The sequence below is a fragment of the Sabethes cyaneus genome, chromosome 2 (genome assembly GCF_943734655.1).
Source record: "Sabethes cyaneus chromosome 2, idSabCyanKW18_F2, whole genome shotgun sequence".
Lineage (NCBI taxonomy): Eukaryota > Metazoa > Arthropoda > Insecta > Diptera > Culicidae > Sabethes > Sabethes cyaneus.
The window spans coordinates 61,102,682-61,118,454 of NC_071354.1; the positions used below are offsets into that span (position 1 = coordinate 61,102,682).

General features: G+C 42.2%; 1 protein-coding gene across 1 annotated transcript; it reads left to right on the forward strand.

Moving 5' to 3' along the window:
• The first annotated feature begins 358 nt into the window (after positions 1-358).
• LOC128735485 (uncharacterized) lies at positions 359-2,895 on the forward strand. Its single transcript, XM_053829967.1, has 2 exons — positions 359-2,545; positions 2,860-2,895. Exons 1-2 carry the CDS (start codon positions 359-361, stop codon positions 2,893-2,895), a joined length of 2,223 nt encoding a protein of 740 aa, XP_053685942.1.
• Positions 2,896-15,773: the final 12,878 nt, after the last annotated feature.

The following is a 15,773-nucleotide window of genomic DNA, read 5'->3' on the forward strand; positions in this document are numbered from 1 at the left end:
GCATTACTAAAAAGCTCCCTATGTTTTCGGGTAAACCAGCAGAGTGGCCATTATTTTACGGAGCTTTTATGGCCTCAAACGTAGCTTGTGGATATACAGACGTCGAAAATTTAGTGCGTTTGCAGGAATGCTTACGAGGACCCGCTCTCGAATTAGTGCGCGGTCAATTACTGCTTCCTAGATCCGTCCCAAGAGTCATAGTAAAATTGCAACAAATGTACGGTCGACCGGAGAAAGTTCTCCATAGCCTTCTGAGAGAGGTACGAGAAGTAAAACCACCCAACGAGAAAAGTCTTGCCAGTTATATACCCTTTGGAAATACCGTAGAGCAGCTCTGCGAGCATGCGAAGCAGCACAAATGACGCAACATTTGATCAACCCTTTGCTTATTCAAGAGCTGATCGACAAGCTTCCCGATGGAACCAAACGCGAATGGGTTCATTTTAAGCGAAGTAAACGAAAGGTAACGCTAAGAACGCTTACTGATTTTCTTTCTGGCATCGTAGCAGATGCATGTGAGGCGAATATTGATTTGAATTGTAGAGTGGAAAACAAACAAGTTTACAGCGGAAAAGCTAAAGTAAGAGAGCAAGGCGCGTTGTTCAATCATGCTGAAGCTGAGACTGCGGTGAGCAGTAATTTGACCAAACGAAATTTAAAACCCTGCGTCGTATGCCAGCGCACAGACCACAGACTGCGATTCTGTCAGGATTTCAAGAATCTTGAGCTCGCTGTTAGGAAGAATGTAGTGGACCAGTGGAAGTTATGCAACGTTTGCCTAAACGATCATGGTGGAACGCCATGTAAATTTAAAATGCGTTGCAATTTTGGCGGCTGCAGAGAGCGCCATAATCCTTTGTTGCACCCTAGCAATGGTGTAGTCGGAACGAGTGTGCACATTTGTACGAGTAACCCCATCATTTTTCGTATGATACCGGTACAGTTGCAGTATGGCGAACGAGTTTTGAGTTTGCTGGCATTTTTGGATGAGGGAGCTTCAGTAACGCTATTAGAACAACAGCTGGCGGATCGTTTAGGAATAAAAGGTGTTCAGGAAAAACTAACCATAAAATGGACAGCGGATGTAACGAGGGTAGAAAAACAGTCGCAGCGTATGAACCTGTGGGCCTGTACAGCCACCGCAGGAGAAAAACTGATGTTAAAATCTGTTCGCACAGTAAATAAACTGATGCTACCAGCTCAATCGTTGGACGTGCAGGAATTGTCCAAGCAGTATGCACATTTGCGAGGTCTTCCAATTATGTCGTACGAGGGTCGCCCGGAAATGCTGATTGGGCTGAACAACCTCCACGCATTCGCTCCTTTAGAAGTGAAGTTAGGTACGGCTATGGATCCGATAGCTGTTCGATGTCATCTAGGCTGGACAGTTTATGGTCCGAAGCAAGTTATCGAATATCAACCAGAAAGCTACCTTGGTTATCATGCAGAAGTAAGTAACGAAGACTTACACGCTTTAATAAAGAGCCATTATACGCTGGAAGAAACAGTGATAAGCCTGCCGCAAGAGTCCGCTGAGGATAGAAGAGCGAGGGAGATACTAGAGCGTTCCACTAAAAGAATAGGACAGCGTTTTGAAACTGGCCTATTGTGGAAAGCTGATGATCCCTGGTTTCCGAACAATTTCTCTATGGCCTTAAGGAGATTAAAGCAATTGGAAAATAAGTTACAAAAAGACCCGCAATTGTATGAGAACGTTTGTAGTCAAATTGAACAGTATGTAGAAAAGGGATATGCACATTTAGCTACCTGCGACGAATTAAATAATACCGCCCCTGGTAAATACTGGTACTTGCCGCTTAACGTAGTTTTGAATCCCAAAAAACCATCAAAAATCCGGCTAGTCTGGGACGCAGCCGCATCGGTAAAGGGAGTGTCATTGAACTCACAACTGCTGGCAGGCCCCGATATGCTGGTTTCTCTGGTGTCCGTCATTGTTGGATTTCGACAGTATAGGATTGCATTTGGCGGAGACCTGCGCGAAATGTATCACCAGGTGAAAATTAGGGCTGAGGACAAGCAAGTGCAACGTTTTCTGTTTCGTAAAAATTCCGATCAGCCACCCACTACTTACGTCATGGACGTTGCTACATTTGGGTCGACCTGTTCACCCTCGTCGGCCCAATTTGTAAAAAATAAAAATGCAAAAGAGTATGCAGTGCAGTATCCCGAAGCGGCTGAAGCGATAATTAATCGTCACTATGTCGACGATTATTTCGACAGTGTCGATACCGTCGAAGAAGCGATTCGCCGTTCAAAGCAAGTGAGCTTCGTACACTTGAGAGCAGGGTTCGAGATTAAAAATTGGCTATCTAATTCTCACGATGTCTTACGCGGCCTCGGTGAGCAGCAAGCTATGCAAGATGTTCATTTTAGCCGAGATAAGGAAACGAATAACGAAAGAGTACTCGGAATCGTTTGGAACCCGAAACGGGATGAGTTTTCATTCTCCACTCACCAAAGAGAAGAGTTTCAGCCGTACATGAGTGGCGGAAAACGACCAACAAAAAGGATAGTGCTAAGCAGAGTAATGGGGTTCTTCGATCCATTGGGTCTATTGTCCCCATTTACCATACACGGAAAAATAATAGTACAACACCTCTGGAGGTCTGGTTGTGACTGGGATAATGAAATAAGCGACGACTGCTGGGTGTTGTGGAAACGGTGGATTGCACTAATCAGACAGGTGGATGAAGTTAGAATAGCTCGATGTTATCTTGGTGACGCAATGTCCTCTTCAGTCGAATCTCTTGAAGTGCATATATTTTCTGACGCGAGTGAATACGCCTATGGCTGTGTAGCCTATCTGCGTGCATGCATCAATGGAACTGTTCGTTGCAGTTTGATGATGTCACGTGCGAAAGTCGCTCCACTTAAACGCCAATCGATTCCTCGCCTCGAATTAATGGCGGCTGTCCTGGGGGCACGGATGAAGGAAACAATTCAGCGTACACATACTTTGAAAATATCTCGGTATATTCTGTGGACCGATTCCCGAACAGTTTGTAGCTGGATCAAATCAGATCAGCACAAATTTAAACAATTTGTGGCCTTTAGAGTAGGCGAATTATTGGAATTAACAAGCTTGACTGACTGGAGGTGGATCCCTACAAAGCTTAATTCGGCGGATGTGTTGACTAAGTGGGGAAGAGGGCCGCCACTTGAGAGCGACGGTGAATGGTTTACTGGACCATCCTTTTTATATGAAGAAGAAAAGTACTGGCCGGTTAATGAAATTGAAATTGAGAATACGGGTGAAGAAGCGAGAGGTGTCGTTTTATTTCACGGGCTGATTGACGTTCAAACGGTTTCTCGGTGGACAAAGTTGATACGAGTGACGGCGATCGTGGTGCGATTCATTGACAATTGTTTGCTTAAGCGACGTGGTTGCCCGATAGTAACATTCACGGCGACCGAAAATCAACAGCGTTTAATTAGGCAGGCAATCCGCTCAACGAAAAGTCCGCTTCGAAAAGAAGAATTTCAGAAAGCGGAAACTATACTTTGGAAACAAGTACAGTTTGAAAGTTATCCCGATGAGATGAGTATATTAACGCAAAATATGCAGCAGCAAGGTGATGTAAAATTCACGCTGGGGAAATCTAGTTGTCTTCACAAGTTGTGTCCGCTAATAGATAATGAAGGTGTGCTAAGAGTGGACGGCAGAATGGGAAGGTCACCCTCAATTCCATTCGATAAAAAATTTCCAATCATTCTGTGTAGAAAACACAAAGTAACTGAAATGCTGATACAATTTTATCATGAGAAATATGGTCATGCGAACCGCGAAACAGTAGTGAATGAGCTACGACAAAAATTCTGGATACCAAACATACGGGCTGCTGTTCTGAAAGTGATGCGTGACTGCATTTGGTGCAAGGTGAATCGGTGTAAACCACAGACACCGATGATGGGTCCGCTACCTGTGCAAAGGACAACGCCGCTGGTGCGACCGTTCAGCGCAGCTGGATTAGATTATCTAGGACCTGTTGAAGTAACAATTGGTCGTAGAAAGGAAAAAAGGTGGGTCGCTGTATTCACATGTTTGGCCGTGCGAGCCGTACATTTGGAGGTAGTCTACAGCCTTACGACGGAATCCTGTTTTATGGCGATTCGCAGGTTTGCCTGTAAGCATGCCCACTGAAATATTTTCAGATAACGCTACGTGCTTCAAAGGAGCTGACGCTGAAATGCAGCGGATTCGGAAAAAGATAAATAGCGATTGTGCAGATAAAATATCTAGTGCCACTACGACGTGGAACTTCAACCCCCCATGTACCCCGCACATGGGGGGGATCTGGGAAAGGATGGTGAGGTCGATCAAAGCAGCTTTGAAAACGCTGCAAGATGGTAGAGTTTTGACAGATGAAATACTAAATACAACTTTAGCTGAAGCGGAAGACATGATTAATATGCGACCGCTTACGTATATGCCGCAGGACTTTGCTGAGGAAGAGTCATTGACACCGAATCATTTTCTTCGGGGATCGGTGACTAATTCGGATAAAGCAATGGATGAAACCGTGGATTATGCTGAAGCATTAAGAAACGCTTATAAGCGATCTCAGTACTTGGCAGATCAAATGTGGCAAAGGTGGTATAAGGAATACTTGCCAACAATCAACGTTCGTACGAAGTGGTTCGAGGAAACGAGACAATTGAAAGTTGGAGATCTTGTATTTATCGTCGATGGGAAAAATAGAAAGAGCTGGATAAGAGGCGTCGTGGAAGAGGTTTTTGCTGGAGCAGATGGTAGGATAAGACAGGCAAACGTAAGGACTTCGAGAGGCGTCGTCAAACGTGCGGTTGTTAATTTGGCGGTAATGGAAATACAAGACGGTAAATCCGGGAATTCCGATTAAATTACCGGATGTTACGGGCTGGGGATTGTTAACACTGCTGTGAAGCAGGTCAATGCAGAAGGCTTACCCCTTAGGGACAAAATTTGACATTTGGTTGCTGACAACGGAAGTTATGTCAGAAGAAATAATAACAATACAATAAATAAGAAGTTATAAAAGAGAATCGATGATAAAGCTAAAGACGAAATTTCAGGCATCTAATTCTAAATTGGTTTATTCTAAATTTGTTATTCATGCATCTAAATTAAAATTGGTAAAATTATATAAAATTGGAAACTAAAGTAAGTGAGATTAATGCTATTATAAAATAAATAAATAAAATTGATTGCTTATATCTAAATAGCCGAACCGCGTAATTGTTAACCGGTAGCAAAAACGAGGCAATATAGGTCAGAAACGGTGTGTAAGAGAGTGAGGATTGGCAAATCGTTGTAAGTAATAACTTGATTTATATAAAACAAATTCTTAGTGAAATACATTTGCAGTTTAACCTGCACATAAGAGGCTGCTACAAAACTTGGCTAATTCGATTCCGAACAATTTGTATTGGAGCCCCCCTCCTAATGTGGGAAGAGGTCCTAATTCATCACAGAAAAAATTCTTGCCTCCAAAAACACCTACACGCCAAATTTGGTTCCATTTGCTGGATTAGTTCTCGAGTTATGAGGAAATTTGTATTTCGTTTGTATAGGACCCCCCCTCCTAAAGTGGGGAGAGGTTCTTATTCATCATAGAAAGCATTCTTGCCTCCAAAAACACCTACATGCCAAATTTGGTTCCATTTGCTGGATTAGCTCTCGAGTTATAAGGAAATTTGTATTTCGTTTGTATAGGAGCCCCCTCCCTCTTAAAGTGGGGAGGGGTCCCAATTCATCATAGAAAAAAATTTTGTCTTCAAAAACACACACATGCCAAATTTGGTTCCATTTGCTTGATTAGTTCTCGAGTTATGAGGAAATTGGTATTTCATTTGTACAGGAGCCCCCCCCTCTTAAAGTGAGGAGGGGTCCTAATTCAACATAGAAAATTTTCTTGCCCTCGAAAACCTTCACATGCCAAAATTGGTTCCATTTGCTTGATTAGTTCTCGAGTTATGAGGAAATTTGTATGGAAACCCCCCCTCTTAAAGGGGAGAGGAGTTATAATTCCCCTTATAAAGAGGGGAGGGGTCTCAAATTACCCTAGAATAAATTCTTGTCACCAAAAACACCCACATGCCAAATTTGGTTCTATTTGCTTGATTAGTTCTCGAGTTATGCAGAAATTTGTGTTTCATTTGTATGGGAGCCCCCCCTCTTAGTGGGGGGAGGGGTCTCTAACCATCACTAAAACCTTTCCTGGCCCCAAAAACCTTTACATGCAAATTTTCACGCCGATTGGTTCAGTAGTTTTTGATTCTATAAGGAACACAGGACAGACAGACAGACAGACAGACAGACAGACAGACAGACAGACAGACAGACAGACAGACAGACAGACAGACAGACAGACAGACAGACAGACAGACAGACAGACAGACAGACAGACAGACAGACAGACAGACAGACAGACAGACAGACAGACAGACAGACAGACAGACAGACAGACAGACAGACAGACAGACAGACAGACAGACAGACAGACAGACAGACAGACAGACAGACAGACAGACAGACAGACAGACAGACAGACAGACAGACAGACAGACAGACAGACAGACAGACAGACAGACAGACAGACAGACAGACAGACAGACAGACAGACAGACAGACAGACAGACAGACAGACAGACAGACAGACAGACAGACAGACAGACAGACAGACAGACAGACAGACAGACAGACAGACAGACAGACAGACAGACAGACAGACAGACAGACAGACAGACAGACAGACAGACAGACAGACAGACAGACAGACAGACAGACAGACAGACAGACAGACAGACAGACAGACAGACAGACAGACAGACAGACAGACAGACAGACAGACAGACAGACAGACAGACAGACAGACAGACAGACAGACAGACAGACAGACAGACAGACAGACAGACAGACAGACAGACAGACAGACAGACAGACAGACAGACAGACAGACAGACAGACAGACAGACAGACAGACAGACAGACAGACAGACAGACAGACAGACAGACAGACAGACAGACAGACAGACAGACAGACAGACAGACAGACAGACAGACAGACAGACAGACAGACAGACAGACAGACAGACAGACAGACAGACAGACAGACAGACAGACAGACAGACAGACAGACAGACAGACAGACAGACAGACAGACAGACAGACAGACAGACAGACAGACAGACAGACAGACAGACAGACAGACAGACAGACAGACAGACAGACAGACAGACAGACAGACAGACAGACAGACAGACAGACAGACAGACAGACAGACAGACAGACAGACAGACAGACAGACAGACAGACAGACAGACAGACAGACAGACAGACAGACAGACAGACAGACAGACAGACAGACAGACAGACAGACAGACAGACAGACAGACAGACAGACAGACAGACAGACAGACAGACAGACAGACAGACAGACAGACAGACAGACAGACAGACAGACAGACAGACAGACAGACAGACAGACAGACAGACAGACAGACAGACAGACAGACAGACAGACAGACAGACAGACAGACAGACAGACAGACAGACAGACAGACAGACAGACAGACAGACAGAAATCCTTCTTTATAGGTATAGATTTTCGGCTGTACAGTCGGTTATTTATCGAAAACGGCAGTTGTATCAGCTGTGCACTATGGTTAAAAGGTTTAGGTGTATACATTATTTTAGCACCAAATCAATAAATTGCCGTTAAAATTTGTACTTCCGTCCGTTGGAAATCAACGATTAGACAAGAAAACGTAACCATATTTTCTTTGAAAAAGTTCAAATCCGAAGGCCGAAACGTCAAACAGTACAAAAAAGCCGTTTTTGATGAACAACCGACAGTACAACCGAAAATCCTCAATAAAAGTTTTTATAATTTTTAGAATTAAACTGTCGTACACGATTCGTACAACTCCACTACATCGCTACACTTGAGAATGCCTTACTGTGGTTTTGGCCGTTTTTGGCGTCCGTAGCGTGGGCCAGTCTGGCCAATTGCACACTACGGCAATGATGAGATCCCCTGACAACAACTATAAACACGTTTTACTGGTTGGCGATCCGCTCTTCAGAAGGTCTTTCAAGCAAGTTTAACAATGAAGCTGCCTTAACACTATTTTTTTGTTAGATTATAGTCACTTTAACCAGCTTGCGTCATTCGTGACTTCTGCGGGGTTAGGATTTGAACCCGGGTCCTCGGCGTGAGAGGCGTGAATGCTAACCACTAGGCCGTGGCTGACCCCCTGTTGCGGATACTCAAACACCGTTTTGTCAGTTGCTTATACTTAGCAGCTACAAAGCTGAAATATATTTAATTTAATTTTAATTACAATCGTATTTTACAGGTAAGCTACTTCTTCTTACATTTTCAGTGTTTTTTGAAGTAGGACTACTTCTTTGATTTCTATATTGGGGTGCACTTCAGAAAAACGAAAAGGGAACATGTAACGAAAAGTGGTTATGGTTTACACGCTTATAACTCAGTCATCCCTCAATAGATTCTAGAGATATTGGTATCAATCGATTGGAAATTTTTCAAAAAATTCATTTCTACATAGTTTATTACATGTTTCCCTAACAGACATGTAATAATTAAGAAAATATTAGACGAACATTCATTAATTCAATATTTTCATTTTTTTCCCTCCCCACGTCAATGCTTCCCAAGCACAGATGACAGAAATATATACGAGATGAGCTATGGTTTAAGCTTCCTTTGATTGTATTTAGTTTACGCCTTGTAATAGAATCCGTTCGAAAATTGTTAGGCTTTAGCTGTTGCTGCTTGCTGCTTCTCCGGAATAAGGCATCGAAGACATCCAAATTCACTGAGCGAGACGCCAACAAACCGAAGAAGCCATCGACTCGTCCGCCAGCGAACGATATGGTTTTCGCTGCTATCAATGCCCTGAATAATCAACGGATCTTCGGTGCAAGCCGTCTTCAAGTAAATCGCCGCCAGCCACAATTGTGACGTTTCAAGCTTGGTCACATTCGTGAAAATGGTTTTGAAATTAGGTAGCTGTCGAAAAGGTCGAAAAGCTGGTCCAAACAAAGGGAGCAGGCGCTTCCGATTCGTTCAAGGTTGATAAAACGGACGATAACAAATTAAATTTGCTAACTGCTGTAAAGGCGGCTCCGATTAAAGCTGTACTACTGGAGTAAATATGCGGCTGCCCCCGAACAAAAATCTACTAAGCCAATGGAATCCACAGCAAAGGCACCGAAAGCCGCCAAAAGAAGTCGTTCCAGCGGAGAAGGTGGCACGAAAAAAGCTGCTGCCCAGATGTAAATTTCCTTGATTTGCATTACTAGTATCTGGTAGAAAACAATCAGTTCTTTTAAGAACTACTGAATAAGTGTACGAAGCAGTTAAATTGATTTTTCTCACATTTTTCCTCAATTTAAAATGAACATGACAAATTGGAAGTTTATCAAGTATGAACGTACGAGCCCGCCAGTAATGTTTAAACTATATTACATGGCAAAATCCTCTGAAAAGCAAACTGCGCCACTTCGTAATTCGAGACGAAGCGTTTAGTGAGAAAATCGAATTGCATCTTCATGTATATATTTGGCCCTAAAAAGGGCTAATTGTTGGATAGTTACAGAAACCTGACCAGATACATTTACTATGAGTATTTGTACTTTGGTGACTGTTTCGGTACGTTCCGAGATGGCGCGCGCATGGCAAACTCACCCGGCAGCCAGCCACACTCACTATAACTTGATATTATGCTTAACTGAGCCGTAGTCAACAAACGAAAGAAAATAGCGTAGCTCTCCTAGCGGCGTGGCTTCTTCTTCCTATCGCTTTTTGCGGCCTTTCCACTGGTTGTCGGTGCCATGACATGAAGACGATGCTTGATCTACAGAAACTGGAAGCTTCAAACAACGTACAAAGTCACGCCTTATTTTCTTCTCTGCCATTCCCTTTTCTACGTGGATCAGCCTTTGTTACAAATTGCTGCCGTTTGCTCTGATATATAACCAACGGTAATCCGAGGAACCACATCATTTTCGCATGGGCATCGGTACCGAGAATAACGATCCAAAGCCAAAAAAAGGAGGTTCCAAGGAGAATGCGGTCCGAAAAAAGCTGCTGCCAAGCAGTAAATTTCTTCGATTTGTATTATTAATATCTGGTAGAAAACAATCAGTTCTTTTAAGAACTACTGAATAAGTATATGAAGCAGTTGAATTGATTTTTCTCATGAATGATATTCCTCATTTAAAAATGCACATGACAAGTTGGCAGTTTATTTATCCAAGCTTTAACACGAACAGTAATTGGATGTTTAAACGGCATTACGACAAATATTGCGAACTCATGTTAAAAGCATCAGGTTATTGTAACAAATGAACAAACAGATGCAAGCATTCACAGTTTCATTTTGTTTTAATTGCCTTCTTTCCAGCAACTTTCCCACAACAGATCCATTATGGAGTCGAAAAGACCATTATAGTTTAGCCAAATTATTAAATATAAAAGTTCCACACCAATTTCCAACAGTTTCAATAAAAGCGCTCGTTAATGAGCAGAAAAAGTTATTGAATAATTGTCCTGTACTATAACATACTTACTGAATACAACTGATCATATACCTACCTACATATGCAAAATTATGCCATTTCGTGATTCTTTCTGGAAAGCATGAAACGGAAAAGCCACATTACCTGGCAAAATTCTTTGAAAAGAAAACTGCGCCACTTCGTAATTCGAGGCAAAGCGTTTAGTGAGAAAATCGAATTGCATCTTCATTTATATATTAGGCCCTAAAAAGGGCTAATTGTATAGTTACAGAAGCCTGACAAGACACATTTACTATAGGCCGCTATACTTTGGTACCTTCCGAGACGGCGCGCTTGGCAAACTCACCCGGCACAACCACACACAACTGTGAGTGCACGTCTGCCATGCCCGTTGCCGTGCCATCCCTGTCGGCATTAAATGAAAGAAAATATCGTTGCTCTCCTAGTGGCGTGGCTTCTTCTTCTTTTTCCTATCGCGCTTTGCGGCCTTTCCACTGGTTTTCGGTGGCATGAAGACGATGCTTCATATTAGGTTGCTCTGCAGAAACTGGTAGCTCTTCATTAAGGAACCACCGGACACCGGTTTTGTTCAAACAATGTACGGTTACCCTACGTTGATCCGTCTTTGTTACAACTTGCTGCCGTTTGCTCTGGTATATAATCAGAAGTAAGCCGGCGAACGGCATCATTTTCGCATTGGCATCGGTACGGTGCCGAACAGACAGCAGAGAGTTGCGATTATATCTCCCTCACTGGACTCGGCAAGGACAAACTAGTAAAACGCAGCGCAGCGGCAGCAGCAGCGGATCATTGTTTGGTGTAGAGTGCGCCGAACGCGTTGGTTGCCGGAGCATCGATCTATTATCAGCTATATTAGAACCAAATAGTTGCGGGGAGCGGAAGAGCTTGAATCAATGGAAAATGCTCTGTCCGGTAACCATTGTCACCTGGGAGGTGTTGTTTCAAACATTCAAGCCATTCTGCTGGCCGGATTTTCAACCACATAATTTACCACAACCCGTCCTTTTTAGGACGAACGAATTTGTTTATGAAGAGATGAAAATTTTCTGGTCCAAGCAAAGAACTGGCGCTTCCGGTTCGTTCGCCTACCAAACTTGCTAGCGAGAAGCAAGATTACTAAGTCAATGAAGACCAGAGCAAAGGCATCGAAAACTCCAAAGCCAAAAGAAGTTCTAACGGAGAACGCGGTCCGAAAAAAGCTGCTGCCAAGCAGTAAATTTCTTCGATTCGTATTACTAACAGCTGGTAAAAAACAATCAGTTCTTTTAAGAACTACTGAATAAGTATATGAAGCAGTTGAATTGATTTTGCGAACGGCATCATTTTCGCGTTGTTTGAGTTACAAATAATAATGAGAGTTACGATTTTATCTCCCTTTTTGGACACGGCAAAGGTGGTAAAACTCGGCAGCAGCCGGTTATTGTTTGGTGTGGAGTGTAAATTACGCCGACCGTGTTGGATTCGAAACATCGATCTATTATTGTCAATTGCAAGGAAAATTGTCCAATCAATAAGTGTGCAATCGCTCATAAAAGTGCTATTTTAGCTTAAATCGTTTCGGTTTCTTCGGCGCACTTATTGCTTGGAAGATAACGAAAAAGTGCGCCGAAGATACCGAAACGATTTAATGTAAAATAGCACTTTTATGAGCGATATCGCACTTTGGATGGTACAATTTTACTTGCAATTGACAATAAGCTGCTATAATAGAATATTAAATAAGCTAGAAAACCCAAATTTTGGTCGCGGAAGCAGAACGGCTTAAATTGGTGGGAAATGCTCTGTCCGGTGTTACGATTGGGAGACGAATTGCTCTACATTCGTAGTCCTACTTCAAGCCTGCGCCCGTGCCACTAGGCATGGACCCTTATACTTTTTCCTTTTTCAGGTTTTCTTCTACAGGTTTCGATCACTTCGCGGGCAATCTACACGCAGGTAAAGGTAAGTGTATATTTTTAGGTTACAAACTGACTACGAGGCAATGGTAAGTATTTCGATTTGTTAAACGTACCTTGAAAGCAAAGAATACGACTACTGCAATCCAACTACTCCGATCCGATAACTATTTATAAGTCCACTGTGTCAGACTCTTTAACTACACTATAAACTATATTTTAACTGATACTTCCAGTTGTAGGTACACTATACCGATTTTATTACTTTCGCTAACTAAGTTTCTCGATACTATCCGGTTTGTTTACTTTCAACTGTCATTCCGTCATTGTATTTACTCGCGATGGAAAGGTACGTTGTTCACTTTTTCGCCGCGACGAGGGGCTCGTCAACACCCCCCTTAAAACTATTTAGAAATTGCTTTTATATGCTTCAATGGATTTTTACAGCCGCTTCAAAAGTAATGTCAGGCGCAAACAACTTTATTACACTCCGCCAATACTAAGAGAATTCGTAAGACGTACCAGGTAGGTTTTTGTGGGCCTATTCTAACACAATGCAAAGAGTAGGTGTTACATTCCGTTTTCGAAACTTGACCATCTATTTATTTTTGACAGATCTTTCAGCCAGCCGTTAAAATACTGGACAATTGCGGGGCTAGTGCTACGATCCTATTGACTCCAGGCATGATCACAAATCGCATCTCAAAATGTTGTCAACGATAGTCTATCGCCGATTTAACTCCAGTGATCTCAAAATGTTGTCAACGATAGTCTATCGCCGATTTAACTCCAGTGTTGTGAAGCCCACACTTGTGTGGTCTAATTTTCTCACACCCGCATACTTATTCTAAGGAACACGCCGGCATAAGGATCTTATTAAAACTCCCACTCTTATTTCTTTGTGCACTGCAACGAGTTTTTGTTTGTGTGAGTTGCAGTGTGTGTTTAGCTAACAGCTACAGTCGTCGCTCGTCGTTCGTCGTTGCAGCCCGACCTACTGATACCGAATACGCGCGACGGCTCGCACTCCCGCCCGTGAGAAGAATCGAGGGCGAAGATGAAGAAAAATAGAAAAAGTAATGCAAAATTGGTATCCCAGTGCGCCACCAGCCTCACGGGCAGTGGATTCCCCACGAGTTTTTTGACTAGGGAATAAGCTATGCAGGAAGACGATGTGAGGATGTGCGTACGCAAGTGTGTGGGTAGCAGAATATCTGCACACAGCAACAGCGCCTGTTTCCTTTATGCCTGCGTGTGCAACGTAAGCGTTGAATGCTATGTTTCTCATACTCTTTCGCGTGTGAGTAGGCATGGTCACCTTTTTTATAGACCCAGAGTGCTCTCTTAGCCATTTTCATCATTGCTTGGGTAATTTTTCAAGTACACCTATGTGACAATGAGATATTCTCTTCGTGTCTCCTCTCTTCCGCTCTTCACGGCGACATAAATGCATAGAACAGAAAAAATTCACATTTAGCTAACAAGTAACTCCGGGAACCGATTCATGCAAAGCTGATACGGAAGAGAGGAGACACGAAGAGAATCTCTAATTGTGACATAAGTCTATTTGAACAATTACTCGAGATTTGTTGCAAGCGAACCAAATTGAATATGAACTGAACAGACTGTTTATTTCACTCTATTTCACTCAAATTATGATATAATTTGATCTAGTTTATATCAAGACGAATTACAAAACTCAGCATTACGAGATGAACCAGCCCACGGCTGAAAATCTCGATAATAAAGAGAAAAAAAAACTCAGCATTCTGCCCTGCTTTATAACAAAATTGTAACAAAGCGTGTTATAATTAACAGAACGAGATAGAATCTTTGTAGAACAATTTGTGTGTCACAAGTTGTTCTATCACATTTTTAACAAAGTTTGATAGAAATATTAATTTGAGCTACAATTCTGTAATATTTTTGTTAGAATCAGCTAATCGGGAGACCATCTGTAAGGCCTGCGCTACAACGGATCAAATTTTACTCTCCGACAAACTCTTCAGAAATGTACATCATTCTTCAGTCGATTTCCGCACGACATACGATACAGTCAAACGCGAAGAAATTTGGAAGATAATGTACGATAAGCGTTCTCCAATTTGCAAATCGAGCGAGAAGCTAGTGATACCTACTTTCACGCGAGAGAGTATAAGAAGCATACTATTCAACTCGTACGCCGCTCACGCAAGCGTAAGATAAACAGCCGTCGTTGCTGTTTGCAGAACTTCCTCTACCGACACACTCGCGAACGTACAGCCCCATATCGTCTTCTTGCATAGCTAACTAAAAAAAGGCAAAGCCGTGGGGTTAAACGTCCTTTCTAAGACTGGACCCTTTTTTATCGACAGACGTCGCACCCGGCTATTAGAGTACAGGACAGTTACGGGACCAGTGCAAAAATCCTACTAACTCTATCTGGCTAACTCGCGAGTCAAATAACTTGTTAGCAACCAGCTACCCGTGAGGATTAGTGGTGTACTAGGACTAAGATTTCGTATTACTTTTTCTTTTCTTCTTCATCGTTCACATTAAATCGTTTTCATGATAATTTTACATTGGAATAGTATAATGAATAGAGTATGTTGTGACCATATTTTGCCACGGTCACAATAAAATCCTTTGGTCACTGGGCCAGCTTGCCAATTACCATTATTTATATTGTAAATTTTTTTTGTAAATATTGTAAGTAAATGTCTAAACGTAAAATAAATGTCGGTTCTCTGTGCTTGCATGTTTGAGAGACATTTATTTTATGTTTATTAGCTCTAGTTGGTGTCCTCGAATATTATTTATTAAAAATTGTTTTCCCTGTTATTTATTTAAATTATTTTCCTTTTTTTTTGTTATTTATTTGTTGCATGTTATATTTTTTGGTTAGTTTAGTTTTGCTTGATATTATTTAGGATTTAAATTTAGGGTTAGGAAAGTAGAATAACAAATAATTCGCATGCAACTGTTAATGTTAAAGTTATTATTAAGTTCAAGTTTGATCGGGACACCAACATAAAAACGATAAAAATTGTTAGAAAATAAGAAACATAAATGCTTGGAGGAAGGACAACAAGGGAAGGCGGAGCGATGCAGGGAGGGTCTAAGATGGAAAGCGGACAGATGATGAATAAAAAGGCTCGCTTAAGCGAGCGCTGGAGATCATTATTAAAAATTGAATTTGAAAACAGACGAGACCCGGAGGTGACTAGTGCGCGTAGCCAGTAGTTGGCCGTTATTCTACCCAATAGGAAGATAAGTGTTGGCAAAAGTAAAAATACCACTTTGCCAGTAGTGAATAACAATCCTGCCGTTGA